General features: G+C 36.9%; 1 protein-coding gene across 1 annotated transcript in view; it reads left to right on the top strand.

Annotated features, from left to right (window-relative positions):
• Positions 1-21,889, top strand: part of KCNH5 (potassium voltage-gated channel subfamily H member 5) — a 350,192-nt gene that overhangs the window by 62,826 nt on the left and 265,477 nt on the right. The window contains exon 6 of the mRNA XM_001100052.5: positions 1,270-1,662. Within this exon, the coding sequence (XP_001100052.1) occupies positions 1,270-1,662 (393 nt within the window). The remainder of the gene's footprint in view (positions 1-1,269; positions 1,663-21,889) is intronic.

The following is a 21,889-nucleotide window of genomic DNA, read 5'->3' as shown; positions in this document are numbered from 1 at the left end:
TTTTTGACTCCTACCTCCTGGGTCCCATTAGTCCTAGAGACACTGAATAACTGAATACATATGATGGGCAAAGCTGTTGAAAATATTTAAAAATTTCAATTTACCAAACTCTTTAACACATACGTTATCTTTGGCTTCATTGATGGCAAAGGGCAGAAGTTTTTGGTTTACCCCTTCAACTGTTTTTTTTGTTTGTTTGTTTTTGTTTTTGAGATGTAGTCTTGCTGTGTCACCAGGCTGGAGTGCAGTGGCGCAATCTCAGCTCACTGCAACCTCTGCCTCCTGCGTTCAAGTGATTCTGGTGTCTCCACTTCCTGAGTAGCTGGGATTATAGGAACGCACCACCACACCCATCTAATATTTGTATTTTTAGTAGAGATGGGGTTTCACCATGTTGGCCAGGATGGTCTCGATCTCCTGACCTCGTGATCTGCTTGCCTCAACTATTTTTTAGAATTCCCAGGTTCCAGGTTCCAGAAGGCAATGCTATGTCTTGTGTTGGTTATCTTTGCCCAGGGATACACAAACCTCTACTCTTGCTCTGTCATCTGCTTTTTATCTTTTTTTTCTACTGTAATTAGACCTAATTAGTATAATTCAAGGTTCATATAACCTTACACTGAAATTTTTCCATTTGTCAAATAGGTATTCAGAAACAAACTTGAGTATTTAATATTTTTTTCCCTTGCACTTGGGCAAGAAACACAATATTCTTTAAGTCCAGATCTAAGGGAGAAAGGGAAAAAGCAGGTGATACCCTTTACAATCCTTTACACTGCTGTGCCAGCCATCAGGGCCCTTGCTGAATATCACTCAACAACAACATCACCAACAGTGGGATGCTGGGGTCCAGCGAGGCCATCAGAATCAAAGTTATGCTTCCCGAGGTGCTAAATGTGTATAAAGAATAGATAATGGTGTGTCACCCAAATAACTGCCGGACAGTCCATGAGAGCCATGTGATTCTAGGGGGGCTTACAGAGTGAGTGTGCTGGAGGCACTTGAAGAAGTGGACATCTAGCAGTATTGTGGATCAGTGTTGGCAACTGCGTCAGAGCAGGCCAGATAGAACAGCAGAAAGATCAGCTTTGGTAGAGCGCTTGGACTTGGAGTGACTTCCTGTGAACAAATTTTAGGACAACTCAGGAAAAGAGGGAGGCAAGACTATGGAGCATGACTGGCTGTGGTTTGACTGCCAGTAGATTTGAACTCATCACTGACTGTGCAGAGATAACCTAGTCATGTATAAACACATTTTCTCTCTTTTAGGTTCTTCAGCTGGGATCAGATATCCTTCCTCAGTATAAACAAGAAGCGCCAAAGACGCCACCACACATTATTTTACATTATTGTGCTTTTAAAACTACTTGGGATTGGGTGATTTTAATTCTTACCTTCTACACCGCCATTATGGTTCCTTATAATGTTTCCTTCAAAACAAAACAGAACAACATAGCCTGGCTGGTACTGGATAGTGTGGTGGACGTTATTTTTCTGGTTGACATCGTTTTAAATTTTCACACAACTTTCGTGGGGCCTGGTGGAGAGGTCATTTCTGACCCTAAGCTCATAAGGATGAACTATCTGAAAACTTGGTTTGTGATCGATCTGCTGTCTTGTTTACCTTATGACATCATCAATGCCTTTGAAAATGTGGATGAGGTAAGTCTTTTGTTTTGGTTTTCTGAGTACTGTGGGTCATATGTTTTGAAAACATCAGGATAAATGGATTCCACAGATAATCCAAACCTCTTTTTAGCCACCATTTTCAACTTTCTTGAAACCCTTGCCAAAAGTTATTGCATTTGATCACCTTAAGTTAGTGTTCATCTATTTCTTTTCCTTGATATCTGGTTGAAAATACTAATTACTGGGAATTGGAGGTTGTGGATGGAAGAAGTGGAGGAGAAGAAAAGTGGTGGCATTTGAAGTCAATTATGGTTCACAAACTACATAATTGATTGAAAGAAGATACTAGGTTGGTGCAAAAGTGATTGTGGTTTTCACAATTACTTTTAATGGTAAAAACCACATTTACTTTTATAACAACCTAATAAGTAGATGTATTTTCTTTGAAAAGCTTCAGCATTTGAACACTCTGTTCATTCACAGATCTATTGACTGCTCCTCTCAAGATACTTATGGTAACAGTGGTAGAGTTAACATAAAGATAAAGAAAGTTTTATGAAAGAGCAATTCTTGAATTTTTGCCACTTTGGTTTCTTCCTCATAGCTTTTGCTTTACATTTTGTCTGAATATATTTGTGGGTATTGGATGACATATTAGTCCATTTTCATACTGCTATAAATATACAACCTGAGACTGGGTAATTTATAAACAGAAGATATTTGACTCACAGTTCCACATGGCTGGAGAGGCCTCAGGAAACTTATAATCCTGGTGGAAGGAAGCAAGGACCTTCTTCACATGGCAGCAGGAGAGAGAAAGGAGCACAGGGGAAACTGCCACTTTTAAAACCCCCAGATCTCGTGAGAATTTCCTCACTATCATGGGAACATCGTGGGGAAAACTGCCCCCATAATCTAATCACCTCCCACCAGGTCCCTCTCTTGACATGTGGGGATTACCATTCGAGATGAGATTTCGGTGGGGACACGGAACCAAACCATATCAGATGACTTCTGATGTCTGGTCTAATTTAAGGCTCTGCTTTTTCAGTGTTATCAGTGCACCTAGAAGTAATTAAAATATGTAAAAGCTTAAAAGACCACTTCATTCACAGCTTCTCAGCCTCTAACTTAATAGCAGATGATATTTAAGTTGTTCCACCAAGCTAATAGGATATAACCAGTAATTTCAATTCATAATATATAGAAGAGTCAGTATAGAATATATCTATTATTAAAATGTCTTAATAATGGTAATATTACTAACTTAATTGTCCTAAGATGTTCCTATAGATTCTACTCTGTAGACTGCTCGATGGAAAATTCCTTATTCTGTTATTATTATTATTATACATTATAATATATTATTGTTTCTCTATGTGTGTTGGGAGATAGATTGAAACTTTTCTTCAGTGACTTTTTCCATAAAATATTTACATTCAATCAACTATAATAATACAAATATTATTTCCCCCAAATTTAATGTAGACATTGTATTTTCATACTGTATATGTAATTATTACTTTACAAATTATGGGAAAAAAGAAATCATAGTAATTCATTTTCCAAGTTTTGAGTCCACCTACATGAAGCTTTTTTAAAGATTTTTTTTTCAAATTTATCTTCTGAAGTGAGTTAAAGGAGTTAATTTTGAAAATACAAATCACATAATAGGGGACAATAAGCAGTATTTATGTTTTGCACACTACACAGATGATTACATTAATACATTGGTTATTTAGAACATAGGCCTAAAGATTTTAATAAAAGGAATCACTCATGTGGAATCTAGAAAAGTTCATCTCATATAGAGTAGAATGATGGTAACCAGGGGGTGGGGTGAATGGAGAGATGGTCAAAGAATACAAAACTTCAGTTAGGTGGAACTAAATTCAAGAAATCTGTTATACAACATGGCGACTATAGTTAACGATGTACTACATTCTGTAAAAATGCTAAGAAAGTGGATGTAAAGTGTTCTCACCACGAAAATGATAACTATGTGAAGAAACACATATGTTAACTAGCTAGATTTAGTCATTCCACAATGCATACATACTTAAAGACGTCATGTTCTACATAGTAAATACATGCACTTATTTCTGTCAATTAAAAATAATCAAAAGATTGGTTTGATTAGTATTGCAGTAAATATATTGTATAATAATAAATACATTTATAATTATATGTAATACTGCAAATTTATATTAAAAGATTCCCTCAATTTTGCTCATATTCAAGAAATGCAAAGTAAATCTGCACTAAGTACAATTTTCATTTATCATGCTGCAAAGCCCGAAACTGTTAGAACGCTAGGCTACTGAGTGTAGTAGCTAAGTAGGCACACCGCTCAAATCTCCTTTCATAAACACGTGTTGTGTGGAGTACAGTCAGCGGCACCCTCGGTCCAGCTCCTGGCTTTAGAAAGCCTGTTGTTAGCATCTCTTCTTAACTCAGCATTTAGTGATCTCACAGTGGTAGCTTGAAATTAGCCACAGTGGGAGTATTTACACCACAGAAAGTAGCAAAAGCTACAAATCAAGGCCTTTTAAAAAAAACTTTCTGTAGAGCTAGTTGTTAATCATTTTCCAACACAGCACTGAACACAGTTAACTGAAGGCTGCTGCCTTTTCTGATCTGCTGCAGCTCACATATTGGAGCTGGGCTCACACATTTCCCCAGGGCTGCTCCCTGTCAATGTCTGAGTATGGTGGGAATACTATAACTTGTCCATACGTGCAACTTCTGCTCTGGGACTGTCCATTTATTATGTAAAAGTTTAAGGTTTTTCTTCCTACCTGAGTCTTCCTTCCCTCTTTCACAGGTGTTAGACTTGCATTGTAGTCCAAAGGCTCTTCGTGTTCCCCTCCTCCCCATTTTGTCCTTCCCAGGCATTTACATCAGTAAAATTCTTGCGTAAATAACCCTGGCTTGGCATCTACTCCTTACAGGACCTCAATTGATCAAGTGGGATGTGGTACGTCCCTCTCATATACTGCTCAGGGGAGAACGAATTGGTAAAATCTCTATAAAGAACAGTTGGCAATGTCTCGTTTTAAAAAAGAGAAGACCCTAGAGCGCCACTTTCAAATTTTTCGGTGGATTCTTTTATTATTTGCTTCCATGTCACCAAACAATGTGACTACATATCTACCTCTTGGTTTGTCAATTTTAGGTTTTGTCTTTGACTTCTCACTATGAAAGGTGAGATTTTAGCTCCCCTTTCTACCTTCTCTTACTATTTACATGCACCATTTTCATCACCTCATTCTCACAATGTATCATCCTTTTGATTCAATAAATATTAAGGGTTGATATTTTTGTGATTAATTTGTTTCTTTTTGTGGAGACAGAGTCTTGCTCTGTCACCCAGGCCAGAGTGCAGTGGTATGGTCACTGCAACCTCTGCCTCCCAGGTTCAAACGATTCTCCTGACTCAACCTCCACAGCAGCTGGGACTAGAGGTGCACACCACCACACTTGGCTAATTTTTAAAAATTTTTTTAGTATTTCACCACGTTGGCCAGTCTGGTCTTGAATTCCTGACCTCAATTGATCCGCCGCCTCAGCCTCCCAAAATGTTGGGATTACAGGTGTGAGCCACTGGGCCCTGCCAAGTGTTTATATTATTATGACTGCAAATGTGCACTTTCTAGCTGATCCTTGCAGCATATTGTAATTACTTTTCCTTTTCTGCACTTGCCATTTTTCTGGGAGCTGATAACTGATTTTATGTTTTCTATGTTCTTATCACTAATTCAGCCACAAAGTTCTCTGACAATTATCTAAATCTCCCTTCATTACATTGATGCAAGAGATATTCTATCAATATCATTTTCTTAAACAAACCTCTCTTTACTCTGTCACCTAATTGATGGTTGAGCTAGCTATAATATTCTTGGCTAGAGATAATTTTCCTTCAGAATTTTGAAAGATACAATGCCATTGTACTCTATCTTCCGGTAATTCTGATAAGAAACTTGAAGTCATTAAGATTTCTGGTCCTTTACATGTGACCTATTTTCTCCTTCTGGAAGTTTCATATATCTTCTCTGTTCCAAGGTTCTGTAACTTTCTGATGCTATACCTTTGTGCAGATCTATTTTCATCAGTTTTGATGGGTGTCAACTAGGTGGTCCTTTTCAGTCTGGAAAAACATGGCTACTGTCTCAATATTTTTCCTATTATGATTTTCTCCAGCCCTCTGACCTTTTCTAAATTTTCTCTCTTTCTGGAACTCCTTTTATTCAGATATTGTACCTATGGGACCACTCCTGTAATTTCCTTTTTAAAAAAAAAAAATCTCCTATTTTCCAATCCTTTATGTTTTTGCTATACTTTCTGGGAGATTTCTTCCACATTTTTCTAACGTTCTTTGTCCCTAATAATGCTTTCCTTGCTTAAGGTCTGGTTTGCTCTATACTAGTATAGCTAAATTTGCTTTTGTGTAGTTGGTGTGTACTTGGTCTGTATATTTCTGGATATATATTTTATGAGTAGTGTATAGATTCTGAAAGTCTCTTTAACAGGCAAGTTTAATCTGTTTACATTGATTGTGATTAATTACGTTTTGATTTACTTAGTACATCTTATTTTCTATTTTTAAATGCCTTTTCTTATCTTTGTTTTTTGCTGTTTTCTTTTCCCTTTTGTTTTTCCAGGTTTTGGATTGATTGAATTTTTCTTTAATCTCTTGGATTCCTCCTACTGGTTTGGAATTTTTTCTGTTAATCGATTACTTGTACATTTTTAACATCAGTGTTTGACTTAAATTCCAGAAGCTTCTAAGTATCTTTACCTTTCTTCATTCAATTCAAGCACTTCTGTTCCCCTTCATCTTTCAAATGATTATTGTCTTTTATTTTGGGCCTACATTATTTTTAGTTTTTTCCTTTTAATCTGTGATTGTTTTATTAATATTTAATTGTCAATTCTTATTTAGATTTATCCACGTTTATCAGCTTCTTCATTCATACTATTTTACGCATTCTTCGCCTTCTTTCTGGGTCAGTTCCTATAAATTGGCTCCTTATTACCCCTAATTATAACATTCACCTTTTTGGAACATATTTCTTTCAGGAAGCCTGCCTGCATCATTCCCAAGCAGCTTTAATTAATATCTTCACCATATTTCATCTGTATAGGTATGCATCTTAATAGAGTTAAAAATATTTTTTCTTTTGTTGATTTGTGTGTGTTCATAAGCACTATATCAGCTGTTGGATGTTCTGGAGTCTTGTGCCTTGTCTAGGACATATTTGTTTTGAGACTTTGAGAGGGTTACTCTGGTTCTCAGTTTCCATGATGTAAAACAAGGGAAGGAGTGTATAGCTAAATTACCTATATCACAAGGTGGTTATACGGAATAAATGGGAAAAGGGATACTAATAAATTTTGCGTGTAGAATTCTGCTAGTCTGATGGGGTATGATTATTTCATTTGTATGTTTGTTTCCTCAGCTGGATTATAAATCCTGTGATGGTGAACAATGTGTCTTCTATCTCCTTGGTATTTCCTCATTGCTCTTAAGGTATACTGGTGACTTATTGACATGAAGCAGTAAAGTGTTAGCAAGGTTTTAGTAAATTGTACAATGACATAAAAATAAAATAGAACTTAAACCTGAAGAGGAAGTACATTAATGGTGTCTTGGGAATAAGAGAGAATATGAGTCTGAAAATTACGATATAATCCTTTTACATGATGCCAAGTGCAGAATGACATAAAAGACTTAATAACATTCTTTATTTTCGAGATTGTCAGCATGCTCTCTGAAGGTAGTTTGGTTTACTAGGAATTCATGAACTGAATATGTGATTCTTTAAGAAGATTGTGAGGCAGAAAAGATAGATTCCATTGAAGAAGGCATTCTGTTTGAAAAGAAGGAACATAAATGTTCTAAAAGCCATAAACAGAGGGTAAAAGAATGTTGTCACTAAGAATCTAAAGAATAGGATTGAGCTTCTTTGTAGTATGCATTGGAATACAGCTTTGGGAGGTTCAGGGAGCCTGAATTTGGAGAGATTAGAGGGAGTTGAGCCATAGAACATCATCAAAGATGGAGCAGCTGCAGATAACATGCAGTTCGGTAGCATAGGAGGATTTAGGAAATATGATACATGGGGAATTTTGATGATAATGAGTAGTCTTAGTAAGTGATAAACATAAAAACTAGGTCAAAAAATGAAATTGAGAAAAGATAACTCATGCATCGCTTTAGAAGAAAGAATGAATAGAACAATGACTGCTAAGTGGAAGTATGTAAATACTTTTAATTTTCAGAAAAGTTTATGGAAAATAATTTTCTAAATTATTGTTTTGTCATGAATTATACTTGTCAAGCTGCCACATGCATTATTTCACTTTATCCTATATAATTACATTAATAATTCTTATTTCTGATCTAGTCATTAAAACAAGAATAGGAAATCAGAGAGGCTAATTATGCTTCTAGACTTCAGTAACTTTTGTCAGCTTAGAATCCTCTTTGTCCCTTTTTCTTGCCATCTCAGACTTTCTGCAAAGAATAGCATATTAGAAATTGTTATTTAATACAGTTGGCTTGCCATTACCTTTTCATTAAAGTGTATGGATAATTTAAAATAATATTTGAGTAGTGTGACTAGGATGTACCTAATTTTTCTGTTTGTTTTCCTAGTTTTATTCTTATTAAATCCATATATACTGCCTCTCTAAGTCTGTTTTGTGCTGCCATAGCAAAATACCACAGGTTGAGTCATTTATGAAGAACAAGAACTTATTTCTCACAGTTTTGGAGACTAGGAAGTCCAAGGCACTGGCATCTGGTGTCTTGTGGGGGCCTTCCTACTGTCTCCTCACATGGTAGAAGGCAGAAGAGCAGACAAGACAAATGATGTGTCCTCATAGTGGCATTAATCCATGCATGAGGGCAGATCCCTCATGACCTGAATACATTCTATTTGACCTCATCTCCCAATATTATTGCATTGAAGATTAAGTTTTAACATATATATTTGAGGGGACAAACCAATCAAACCATAGCGCTACCCAATCCTTCTTGGAATTGGTTGATTTTTCTTTTCACTGTAATCCCCAGCTGATGATAGCATGCCAACATTGAGTCCTGAGCAATCTGCTGTTAAATCTAACTTTGTAAAGAGTGTGAGCCTTTTTAAAAATAGACTTTATTTTTTTAAGACTGCTTTTAGGTTTGTAGCAAGATTGAGGAGGTACAGAGATTTCCCATGTACCCTTTGCTCCCAAACATGCATAGATTCTCCCACTATGAAAATTCCGCACCAGAGTGGTACATCTGTTACAGTTGATAAACCCAGATGAATACATCATTGTCACCCAAAGTTGATAGTTTCTAGTGGCTTTCACTCTTGATTTTGTACCTTTAATGGGTTTGGACAGAAGTATGATGACATGTGTCCTCCATTACAGCATCACACAGATTAGTTTTACTGTCTTAAAATTTTTTCCATGCTCTGCTTATTCTTTCTCCCTTCTCTGCTAACCCGTGGCAATCACTGATCCCTTGTGTCTCAATAGTTTTGGCTTCTCTAAGTGTCACATAGTTAGAATCAGATAGTTTGTAGCTTTTTCATATTGGTTTCTTTCTCTTAGTAATATGCATTTAAGGTTCCTCTGTGTTTTTTCAAGGCTTGATAGCTCTTTTTTTTTTTTTTTTCTGTGCTGAATAACATATCATTGTCTGGATGTATCACAGTTTATTTATTCATTCACCTACCTACTAAAGAACATCTTGGATGCTTCCAAGTTTTGTCAAAATTAGGAATAAAGCTGTTATAAACATTCATGCGCAGGTTTATATGTAGACATAAGTTTTAAACATATTTGGGTAAATACCAAGAAACATGATTGCTGAATCATATGGTAAGACTATGTTTAATTTTGTAAGAAACTTTCAAACTGTCTGTCTTCCAAAGTGGCAGCAACATTATGTATTCCCATCAGTGATGAATGAGAATTTCTGTTGTTCCTCATCCTTGCCGACATTTGGCGGTGTTAGTATTTTGGAGTTTGACTATTCTAATAGGTGTGTAGTGGTATCTGTTTAAATGTATCTGTTTTGATGTTTTAAAATTTGCATTTGCCAAATGGCATATGTTGCTGAACATCTTTTTATATGCTTAATTCTCATAGGAATATCTTCTTTGGTAAGATGTGTGTTCAGATCTTTTGTCCATTGTTTATTTTTATTGTTGTTTTAAGAGTTCTTTTTATATTTTAGATGATCATACTTTATTAGATGTCTTTTGCGAATATTTTCTCTCAGTTTGTGGCTTGTCTTCTCATTCTTTTGACTGTGACTTTTGCAGAGCAGAAGTTTACATTTTAATTAAGTCCAGCTTATAAATTATCACTTTCATGGATTGTGCCTTTGGTGTTGTACCTGTAAAGTTATTGTCATACTCAAGGTCATCTAGATTTTCTCCTGTGTTATCTCTCATAAGTTTTATAGTTTTGCATTTTACATTTTATACGATTCATTCTGAGTTAAATTTCATGAAGGGTGTAGGGTCAGTGTGGATATCCAGTTGTTTCATCACTATTTTTTGAAAAGACTTTGTTTTGTTGCATTGCCTTTTTGCCTTCTTCTAATATCAGTTGATTATATTTATGTGGGTCTGTTCCTGGATTCTCTACTCTGATCAGTTAATCTGTTTGTCTATTTTTTCACCAATGCCATACTCTCTTTATTGCTATAGTTCTATAGTTAGTCTGAAAGTCATGTAGCATCAGTCTTCTGACTTTGTTCTTCAACTTCCATATTGTAGTGGCTATTTTGAATTTTTTGGCTGTCCATATAAGCTAGAATCAGTCTACTTGTATCAACAAAATAACCTGCTAGGTTCTTGACTGGGTTTTTGTTGTCTCTAGTTCATTTGGAGAAGAACTGACATCTTAACAATATTGAGTCTTACTATCCATGAACATGAAATATCTCTTCACTTATTTAGTTCTTCTTTGATGTATTTCATTGGTTTTGTAGTTTTCCTCATAGATCATGTACACATTTTATTAGATTTATATTTAAGTATTTTGAGGAGGGCTAAAGTAAATGGCATTATGATTTTTATTTCAAATTCCTCTTGTGCCTTGCTGGTATACAGAAAAGCAATTGCCTTTTGTATTAACCTTGTAACCTAGAACCTTACTATAATTACTTCTGAGTTTCATGGTTTTTGGTCAATTTATTCATATTTTCTACATAGATAATTATCTCATCTCATGAATAATCATCTGTGAACAATGACATTTTTATTTCTTCCTTCCCAGTAAGTGTACCTTTTCTTGTTTTATTGCATTAGCTAGAATTTCCATGATGATTTTGAAAAGAAGTGATGAGAGGGAACATCTTTGCCTTGTTCCTGATCTTAATAGGAAAGCTTCTAGTTTTTCACTCTTGAATATGATGTTAGTTATAGGTTTTTTTTTTTGGTAGATGTTCTTTATCATGTTCAAGAATTTCCTCTTGTAGTTTGTTGAGAGTATTTTATCACGAATAGATGTTGGATTTATTAAATGATTTAACTACATCCATTGATATGATCGTGCCATTTTCCTTTAGCTTGTTGATGTTATGGATTACATTAATTGACTTTCAAATGTTGCACCAGCTTTGCATACCTAGAACCAAATCCAGTTGGTCACAGTGTATACTTTTTAAAATACATAGTTAGATTAAAAATTTTTTAATTGAATATTAACAAAACTAATATTTCATTGAGAATTTTTACATCTACATTCATGAGAGATATTGGTTTGCACTTTTCTTGTAATGTCTTTGTCTGGTTTTGGTATTGGGGTAATGCTGGTCTCATCAAATGAATAAGAAGTATTCTTTCTGCCTCTACCTTCTGGAAAACATTGGAGGAAATTGGTATAATTTATTCCTTAAATGTTTGATAGATTTCACTTGTGAACCTATCTGGGCCTGATGCTTTGTGTTTTAGAAGGTTATTAATTATTGATGCAATTTCTTTAATAGATATAGTTCTATTGAGATTATTTTTTTCTTGTGTGGGTCTTAGCAGATGTGTCTCTCAAGGATTTGGTTTATTTCATTATCAAATTTATCAGATCTGTGGGCAGAGTTGTTCATGGTATTTCTTAATTATCCCTTTAGTATTCATGGAATTTGTAGTAGTGTCCCCTCTTTCATTTCTAATGTTAGTAATTTGTATCTTCTCTCTGTCTTGTTTCATTAGCCTGACTAGAGGCTTATTTGTTGTTTATTTTTTTTTTTTTTGAGACGGAACCTCACTCTGTCACCCAAGCTGGAGTGCAGTGGCGCAGTCTCAGCTCACTGCAACCTCTGCCTCCTGGCCTCAAGTGATTCTCATGCTACAGGCGCATGCCACCATGCCTGGCTAATTTTTTGTAACTTGGTAGAGACAGGGTTTCACCACGTTGCCCAGGGTGGTCTCGAGTTCCTGAGATCAGGTGATCTGCCTGCCTTGGCCTCCCAAAGTGTTGGGATTCCAGGCATGAGCCACTGCGCCCAGCCAAAAAAAAAAAATTAATTTTATTTTAAGTTCTGGGATATATGTGCAGGACATGCTGGTCTGTTACAGAGGTAAACCTGTGTCATGGTGGTTCGCTGCACCGATCAATCCATCACCTAGGAATTAAGCCCCGCATGTATTAACTATTCTTCTTGATGCTCTCCCTCCCACTCCCTGGCATCCCCTCCCCACCATCAGGCCCAGGTGTATGTTGTTCTCTTCCCCGTGTCCATGTGCTCATTGTTCAGCTCTCACTTATGAGTAAGAACATGTGGTGTTTGGTTTTCTGATTTTTAAAATCCTTTCAAAGAATCAGCTTTTGGCTTTGTTGATTTTTAAAAATGTATGTCCTATTTTCAATTTCATTTATTTCTGCTTTAATTTTTTTTTTTTTTTTTTTGAGACGGAGTCTCGCTCTGTCACCCAAGCTGGAGTGAAGTGGCACGATCTTGGCTCACTGCAAACTCTGTCTCCTGGGTTCACACCATTCTCCTGCCTCAGCCTCCCAAGTAGCTGGGACTAAAGGCACCCGCCACCATGCCTGGCTAATTTTTTTGTATTTTTAGTAGAGACGGAGTTTCACCGTGTTAGCCAGGATGGTCTCGATCTCCTGACCTCATGATCCGCCTGCCTCGGCCTCCCAAAGTGCTGGGATTGTAGGCTTGAGCCACCGTGCCCAGCTATTTCTGCTTTAATTTTTATGATGGCTTTTCTTTGACTTACTTTGCATTTAATTTCCTCCTCTTTTTTTAGTTTGCAAAAGTGAAAGTTTAGATTATTGATTTTAGATTTTTCTTCTTTTCCGGTATATGCATTCAAAGCTATAAATTTCCCTCTAAGCACTGCTTTTGCGATATACTGTCCTACACGTTGTTAAATTGTATTTTCATTTTCATATAGTTCAAATTATTTTAAATTTCTTTTGAGATTTCTTCTTTGACTCGTGTTATTTAAAGTGTGTTATTTAATCTCCAAGTGTTTAGGTATTTTTGAGATATTGTTCTGTTATTGATTTCTAATTTAATTCCATTGTGACCTGAAAGCTGACATTGTATGATTTCTGTTCTTTTAATAAACATAGTGATTCTAATAATAATTTAAAATTCATTTATATTTATATTGAGTATTGGATTAGTAGCTGATCCATACTCGTCTTTCATCTATAGGCTCAGAGAAGGTGTGTTGGTGAGCCTATTTGGCATCCTTTAATTGTACTTCAAGAAAAGAATTCAAATGCAGCAAAGATCTTTAGAGAGCTAATGATTAGGTATTATGCTTCTTTCTAGAAGAATCTCCAAAGCAGAGACTCTGTCTCTGTAACTCATCTTGGATTTGTATACCTACCAAGATGCCTGACATCTAATTGCCACCCTACAAATATTTCTACTGAAGTGAATGAGGCATACCACATTTCCTAACTATACGTGCTTTTTGTTAATAATGGGAAAGATATGGCCAGAGGGAAACCTTTGTGGCTTAATCTTAGCTGTGCTCTAAACTCTTTCTCCTCACAGACTATAGGGCATATCCTTTGACAACTATGTTCACATTTCCTCTCATGAATTCCTTTCCATGAGTACTCTTATGCTGTCATGTAAATAATCCTCCAGTCAGATGACCTGCCCTACCAGCTTTCCATACATGTTTAAGGATTACCTTAGGGTTATGCCTCCAAGCTGTGATCTCCCACTGGGAGTACAAAGTATTGTGGACAAATAAATACTAATGAATACAAAGATGAACAAGACACAGTCTCTGAACAGATACCTACCTTCTACTTTGAGGGAAAACTTTCTCACAAACTATTCAAAGGTGTAAATAAAAGAGGGGTCAGGGTGAAGGAAGAGATAGGGAAAATATTTGGAGAAAGGGTAAGAGTCAGCCTCAAGTTCCAAATTGGAACATGATGGCTATCGTGTAAGCTTTTAAATTCTATTCCTGGTGGGCATTGGTAGAGAATGTTATCAAGGCTGGGTAATACACAGCTTTAAAGATAGACATTCTTAGATTTGAGAAGTTTGGTGATGTTGCAGGAACATTCTTTTGCATGAATTTCCACTGAGACAAAGCAGTCTGTTTAACTGAGGGAATTAGCTTTGAGAGGATAGGAAATAACAAGCAATGAGGATAGCATTGAGCTTCCTTTGTTTGATTTTCTTGTTTACATAAAAGATTTTTTATCTGTACTGATCTTCATTCATGATAAATTGTTCCTATTGTTAAGCATCAGGGGATGATTCTAACATAGAGGCAAAGAAGGTTGAAATATATTGGAATTTGTATGTTACAGCTAACTCTTAAACAGTTTTTTACCATAAGTAATTATGAATACTTGCATAGAGGTTGCTGTTCATTGTCTTTCTGTGTGATAATTATCCCCACGCTTGAGAAATCGTAGTTTTGTTATTCTGCTTTTGGGGAAGTTCCAGTGGAGTTCATCCCTACTTCATTTAGCCTTTTTAATACTTTGTTTTATTCCCTGATGTCACTGCTTTCACACAACACACACTAACTTATAAACAATGTGTTTGTCTTTGTATTGAATTTCTTAATCTTTAAGAAGTGTTGTTTATATTTAGGTAAAGGGTTAACAAAATTATTTCTCCTTCTGCTTGAGAATTTGACTTTTGGCTAGCAGTCTTCCTTTGTTTCCCTGGGAACTGATGAAGGGAACATGTCATTTATGTTTCTAGGCAATATTACTTATGTTTTAAAAAATGGCTGGGCATGGTGGCTAATGCCTGTAATTGCAGCCCTTAGGGAGGCAGAGGAAGGAGGATTGCTTGAGCCCAGGAGTTTGAGGACAACCTGGGCAACATACCAGGACCCCATCTCCACAGAAAGAAAAAAATATTCCCTCATCAGTAAATTGCATCTAGGCTGTGAGGAACTTTTAATAAACTATAAATAACTTCATAAGGACACCATGGCTTATAGGTTCCTTGAATGATGGAGCTTTCAGTGTTCCAACAGATATGAGTGTATCTCTTGTGGGACTCTGAAACCTATGCCTGTGGCATTGTTATTAGAAGTATTAGATTAGGTAGAGCATGAGGCTGTCAAAAGCTACATCCGCAAACATTACCAACACAACCTGTTAAAAAGACAAAGCTGAGTTGAATTTATTGCTTACCACAGTAGAAGGGAACACTGCCATGCAAAGCTCTGGTAGTGTACTCAGAGCAGGAAAGACAAGGACAGAATGGATTAAGAATCGAACGTTTGATTTAAGGTGGGCTTTTAAAAACGGGGAGGGGCTAGGGGAGTGGGCTTTATCAGAATTGGGTAAAGTTCAAGAATATGATACAATAGCACAGGATTGGAGGAAACAGCAAGGCAAGGATTTTGAAGGAAAGAATTCAAAGAATCTCAGGCCATTAACTGTCTGCAGATACTTTTCACTAAAGAGTTAATAGGTCTTTGCAAAGTTCCTGTAATAAAAATATCAAACCATTTTTCTGAGCAGGAGAGTTGTGGAGAAAGAAAGTCATGCTAAGGGAGACAGAGGGATAGTCCAAAGTCACGTTAATGTAGACGGTAAGATAGAGTTTTAGTTTTCAGTGTCCAGGATGAGTGAGAGTAGTGGTGATGGTGAGATTAGACTATTTCTCAAGGCTTTTAAGTCAGGATGTCTCCAGTACCTGCTGACTGAGTCTTATTTTCTCATTTTTAAGTTGTCTTCTTGGGGAGATGGGGGACAGGGAGCATAGCTCTTTGGACTGCTACACAAACTGCTATGAGGTCTATGTCCATGGGAGAAGATGTTAATACTGTCCTTTTGATGAGCAGGGATTTCTATTCTGTACCCTTCTGAGTCTACTGATAAACAAGCATGATCTACAATAGTCGTGTTTGAATGTTTAGTTGATCAGTATTGCAGATACAAATACAGAGTTTATGATCAAATGCCTAGTGTGCACTTTCCCAGAAGATGCTAGTTTCCATTGTGATTTGTTTGTTTTTGGGTAATTGTGTCAGGAAAAATCAGCCGTCTTCAGTTATATTCATGGTTATACACAGGATTACACTGAGTTGTGAATGGCCTTACTCAAAAACTTTTACAGATGTTGCAGTTGTCTTGATGACAGTGAATTAAGAGGTCTAGATCATGGAAAGCAGTGCAAAAATTATTTTACCATAAATTACAGATTTTTAGATTTGCTCAATTTTATATTCAATATGATGCTACTGGAATTTTAGAATCACTTCTTCTTGTCTTCAGTATTGAAATCTAACAAGTTTAAAAAAAGAACATCTATTTAATGACATCTTACCTATGTTGGCAAAGAAAGTAATTATTTTTAGGAAATATACAGTCTCCATGTACAGAAGCCTGCCAGTACATATGATAAACATATCACTAGGACTCATCACTAGCTCAATTGTTAAATTTTTGCTCTTTAGTGTTATGAATGACTGTGTATTTGGTTTGAATTCTGAGATGTGGTGGTACATTGAGAAATATACAGGGATGGCTGTCTTAGTCCATTTTGTGTAGCTATAACAGTATGCCCGAGGCTGGGTAATTTATAAAGAAAAAAAGTCTATTTCACTCACAGCTCTGCAGGTTAGGAAGTTCAAGAGCATGGCCCTGGATTCTGATGAGGATTTTCATGCTGCATCATAACCTTGTGGAGAAAGTCAAAGGACAAGCAGACATATGAGGAGAGACAAAACCCAAACAGTGCCCTGGCTCTAGAAAAATCTACTGTTGCAGGAAGTTATCCATTCCTTTAAGAATGAATCCAGTCTTGCCAGAGTGAGAACTCACCCACTACCATGAGAATGGTACCAAGACATTCATAAGAGATTCAATCCCATGACTCAAACACCTCCCACTAGGCCCCATGTTCCAACACTACCACATTGGGGATCAAATCCAACAAACCACATGCAAGCTACAGCAATGACGTAAGAAGGATTTATTCTTCTCTGAATGTCATCCTTTAAATGAAAAAAACAAATCCCTTACTTGATTTCATTCGTCTATTCACCTCAGTATATATATAGTTATATATATATTGTTATATATATATATATTTACCTCTTTCTCTCTGTCTCTCATATGTGTATATATCTCATATGTGTTTATATATGTGTATATATCTCATGTGTATATATGTGTATAGCACATATCTATATCTAGCAGTATATATATATATACACATGTGTCAGGAATTCCTTTATAATAAAGGAGTATGGCTACTCCTTTATTATAAGTATTGGGGAATCTAGCAGTGAACAAGCACACAAATCCTCCCCTATCTTCATAAAACTGTTAAAGAGAAATTGTACCAGACGTTTGTTAAAAACAAAGACTGTATTCAAGACCGTTGCAATAGTAGAGAGAGATTTTTGCACTAGGGGAGAGGGATTGAACTCAACTTTGTTGAAACAAGTGGTGGAAATGTTGGTCAATATGATTAGGCCATCTAATCATTTGATAATTGGTGCTTATCAAAGTTTGACATCTACCCTCCTACAGATATTAGAAAACAGAGGCACTATCTTTCTTGATGATTACATTCCAAAGGAATAGCCCACAAGTCTTTGAGAAAGACATTCCTGGGTTATAAAATTGGCAAGAGGCTGAAAGAAGATTTTCCTCTGAAAGAGGCAGAGAATTTACAATAGAAAGTTTTCTAAAGTAAATGTTCTAAGAAAAGGGAAGTCAGGGTCCTAGACTTTAGAAGAAGCCAAATTAAGGTCGTCTTGGTCAGAGTGAATATTCTGGTGGGGGAAAAACAGACAGTAAGTATACATGGACAATTTAAATTATGTGTGTGTGTGTGTGTGTGTGTGTGTGTGTGTGTATAATTTCAGTTAGTGATGTGCTCTACAAATAAAAGTAATACAGGAGCAACAGGATATAGATAATGACCGGGGTGATGAGGAGGTGAACCATGTGGGAAAGCGTGTAATGGGCTAAATGTAGCTGTTAGGTTAGGATTTGCTTTTAGTTGCAAAGAAAAGAGACTCAAGTGACCTCAAGTAATGGAAGATTTAGTATAAGGATGAATATTTTTCAGCACATAGCACAAATAACAGTGGTACCTTAGGACCTAATGTATGACTCTAGCCCGAGGTGGCTCTGGAGAACCTGGCCCAAGGCACAGCCAATTTCTAATATTAGGGAAGTGAGCCTGAAAAAAGGAAGGAGCTGAACCAAGTATAGGGAAGTGAGGAAAAAGAAAATGGAGCTACTCTTTGAATTCCTTCTTCATATGTCTCACAGTCTTTCTTTGACATTGTTTTCTCCAGTATCATTTTCTTATAGCCTTAACAGTCCGTATTATCACATATTATCATTAAAATTGTTGGAAAAAGGGGTATTTTAGAAAATTATTTTGGAGGACATGACTGTTTACTCTTCTAGCTATTTTCTTAGGGTTTGTAGATCTTTACTTGAGTTTTCCACCGCTAATGTGACTCACTCACTCTGTCAAGAAATTCTTGACTGAATTTCTTACCATGCTTGTTAATTTCATCTCAACTTGACTGGACCTTGGAGTGTTCAGATTACACTTTATTACTGGGTATTTCTGTTTCTTGCTGAGATTAGCGCTTGGATCAGTACATTCAGTAAAGCAGATTGTTCTCCCCAATGTGGATGGGCATTATCCAATCTGTTGAGTACCTGAATAGAACAAGAGATGGAAGAAGGAGGAATTCTCTCCTTTTTTCTGCTTTACTACTTGATCTGGGACATCTCATCTCATCTTGTCTTGCCCTTGGGCTGGAATTTACACCATTGGCCTGGTTCTCAGGTCTTTGGACTTGAATTGCAATATCGGCTTTCTTGGGTCTCCAGGTTGCAGATGGCAGACTGTGGAACTTCTCTGCCTTCATAATCATTTGAGCCCATTCCTCACAATACTGCTCTCTCTCTTCCTAAATATCATTATCTATATACAGTTATTCCCTTTTATCCATGGGTATACATTCCAAGACCCCCAGTGGAGGCCTGAACCACAGATGATACTGAACCCTATATATACTATGCTTTCTCATATACAGGCGTACCTATGATAAGTTTAATTTATAAATTAGGCACAGTAAGAAATTAACAATAATAACAAAATAGAAGAATTATTACAATGTACTATAATAAAAGTTATGTGAATGTGCTTGCTGTCTTCCAAAACATCTGTTTGTTACTATACTCACCCCTTTTCTTATGATGATATGAGATGAAAAAATGCCTACATGATTAGATGTGTAGGGTGAATGATGTAGGCATTGTGACATAGCTTTAGGCTACTATTGACCTTCTGATAATGTATCAGAAGAGGATTAAATTCTTCAGGTGATCCTGGATCATTAAGCCATGAACATTAATGGTTGGATGTCAGGAGCAGAAGCAGATAATGTCAATATTGGGGATCCTTGATAGTTGAAGGTTATTTTTTACTAAAACCTTTGGGAAGAACACTGTAGTTGGAAATTATTGTCTCTTTTAAACTCATTAAAATGTTGCTATTGAAATTGTATTCCATCCGGGCATGGTGGCTCACGCCTGTAATCCCAGCACTTTGGGAGGCTGAGGTGGGTGGATTGCCTGAGCTCAGGAGTTCGAGACCATCCTGGGCAACATGGTGAAACCCTGTCTCTACTAAAAATACAAAAATTAGCCTGGCGCGGTGGCTCATGCCTGTAATCCCAGCACTTCAGGAGGCCGAGGCTGGCGGATCACCTGAGGTCGTGAGTTCAAGACCAGCCTGACCAACATGGAGAAACCCTGTCCCTACTAAAAATACAAAATTAGCCGGGGTGGTGGCGCATTCCTGTAATCCCAGCTACTCGGGAGGCTGAGGCAGGAGAATCACTTGAACCTGGGAGACAGTGGTTGCAGTGAGCCAAGATTGCGCCATTGCACTCCAGCCTGAGCAACAAAAGCAAAACTCCATCACAAAAAAAAAGAAAAAAAAGAAAAAAAAAGAAATTGTATTCCTTCGTTGATCATATAGGAGATTTTAGTGCTTTGTTCCATCTGTGGATCATATTCCATAATTCTGTCCATTATTGTTTGTAGAATCTGAAACACTTCAGCAACTTTCCACATTGGAAAGTGGATACTTTCCAGCAAGTATCCACATTGCTAGTTCTGTTTCAGTTTCTTCTTCTGTAGGTGACTCAACAAGTTCTTCCAGTTTCTCATTGGTTAGCACTTCTGATGACGTGCAATATGTTCTCCACTTCATCAAGTATATTGGCAAATTCTTCTTCACTAACTTGTCTTACTGTGTGAATTATTTTCCTAGCTTCTTCATTGATCCCCAGGAAGCCTTTAAAATCATTCATGACTTCATTCCATAAGTTCTTCCAGTAGGTATTTGCAATTTCTGATTTTAATTAATCCATTGCAGTTTTGATGAACGCTATTGCATCAGAGATAGTGAATGATTTCCAGCACTGCTTTATATCTGGATTAGGGTCTGCATTAGTTGCTGATCAAATGCAATCAAGTATCAGGCAGGCATATGTGGCATTGACAAACCAAATGATATCCTGGTCAAAGGGCTGAAACAAGGAGGTTATATTTGAAGGTAAAAATACAACGTAAACATTTTCATTTTCATAGAAAATTCAGGATGGCTGGGTGCATTCTCATCTCCATCTCCATCCCTGTTCCTGTATCCATCTCCACCTGCACCTCCATCTCCATCTCCATTTCCATCTCTATCTGTATCTCCATCTCCATCTCCATATCTCCATCTCCATCTCCATCTCCACCTCCATCTGCATCTGCATCTCCATCTCCATCTGCGTCTCCATCTTCATCTGCATCTGCATCTTCATCTCCAATCATCTTCACCTCCATCTCCATCTCCATCTGCATCTGTATCTGCATCTGCATCTGCATCTGCATCTCCATCTCCATCTTTATCTGCATCTCCATCTGTACCTCCATCTCCATCTCCATCTGCATCTGCGTCTCTGTTTCCATCTTCATCTCCATCCCCATCCCTGTATCCATCTCCATCTGCACCTCTATTTCCATTTCTCCATCTCCATATCTCCCTATCTCCATCTCCATTTCCATTTTTCATGTCCATTATGTCCTGTTGGTCCTGTTTCTCTGGAGAGCCCTGACAAATACACTTAGTCTTTCTTCTCTTTTGCTTTGTCTCTTTGCTTACATAGCCCATCATGGCCACTTCAGTCTTACTCTGCTTCAACTTTCATTGCCTGTTACCTCATTCCCTCAGCACTTCTTGTATTATTTAAGCTGTAAAACAAGAGTCTTAACCTTCAGGGATGGGGATAGTTAGGAGAAGTGTCTCTGAGGGAGTTATATTTTTAAGCCCAGATCTGAAAGATGCATAGGAATTCACCAGGCAAAAGAAACTGTTGGTGGGTAGGGAAATTCTTTTAAACAGCATGTTTGGAGATCCCCTGGGTGAGAGAGAATATATTTTTAAGGTAGGAAAGAAGTCCTATATGAACAGAGTGTAGAGAGCAGAAGACAGATGCACAAGGTGAGTCTGAAGAGGTAGGCAGGGGTAGGTTGTGTTAAGGAGTTTGAGTTTTATTCTAAAGGCAGCAAGAAATTATTGAAGAAGGATTTAAAACATCCCCAATTTGGTTTGCTTGTACATATATCATAATGTTAAAAAAAATTCAGGGCTTTAGGCAATATACCTCTTCGTAGGGTACATACTTTGGTCAAGCTTTATATTCACTGTGGACCCAGTGGATATGAAAATAAAAGTATTTTACACAACAAGAAGCATATTAAATGT

The sequence above is a fragment of the Macaca mulatta genome, chromosome 7 (genome assembly GCF_049350105.2).
Source record: "Macaca mulatta isolate MMU2019108-1 chromosome 7, T2T-MMU8v2.0, whole genome shotgun sequence".
In the NCBI taxonomy this organism is placed as follows: Eukaryota; Metazoa; Chordata; class Mammalia; order Primates; family Cercopithecidae; genus Macaca; species Macaca mulatta.
This window is presented reverse-complemented; position numbering and strand designations above follow the sequence as displayed.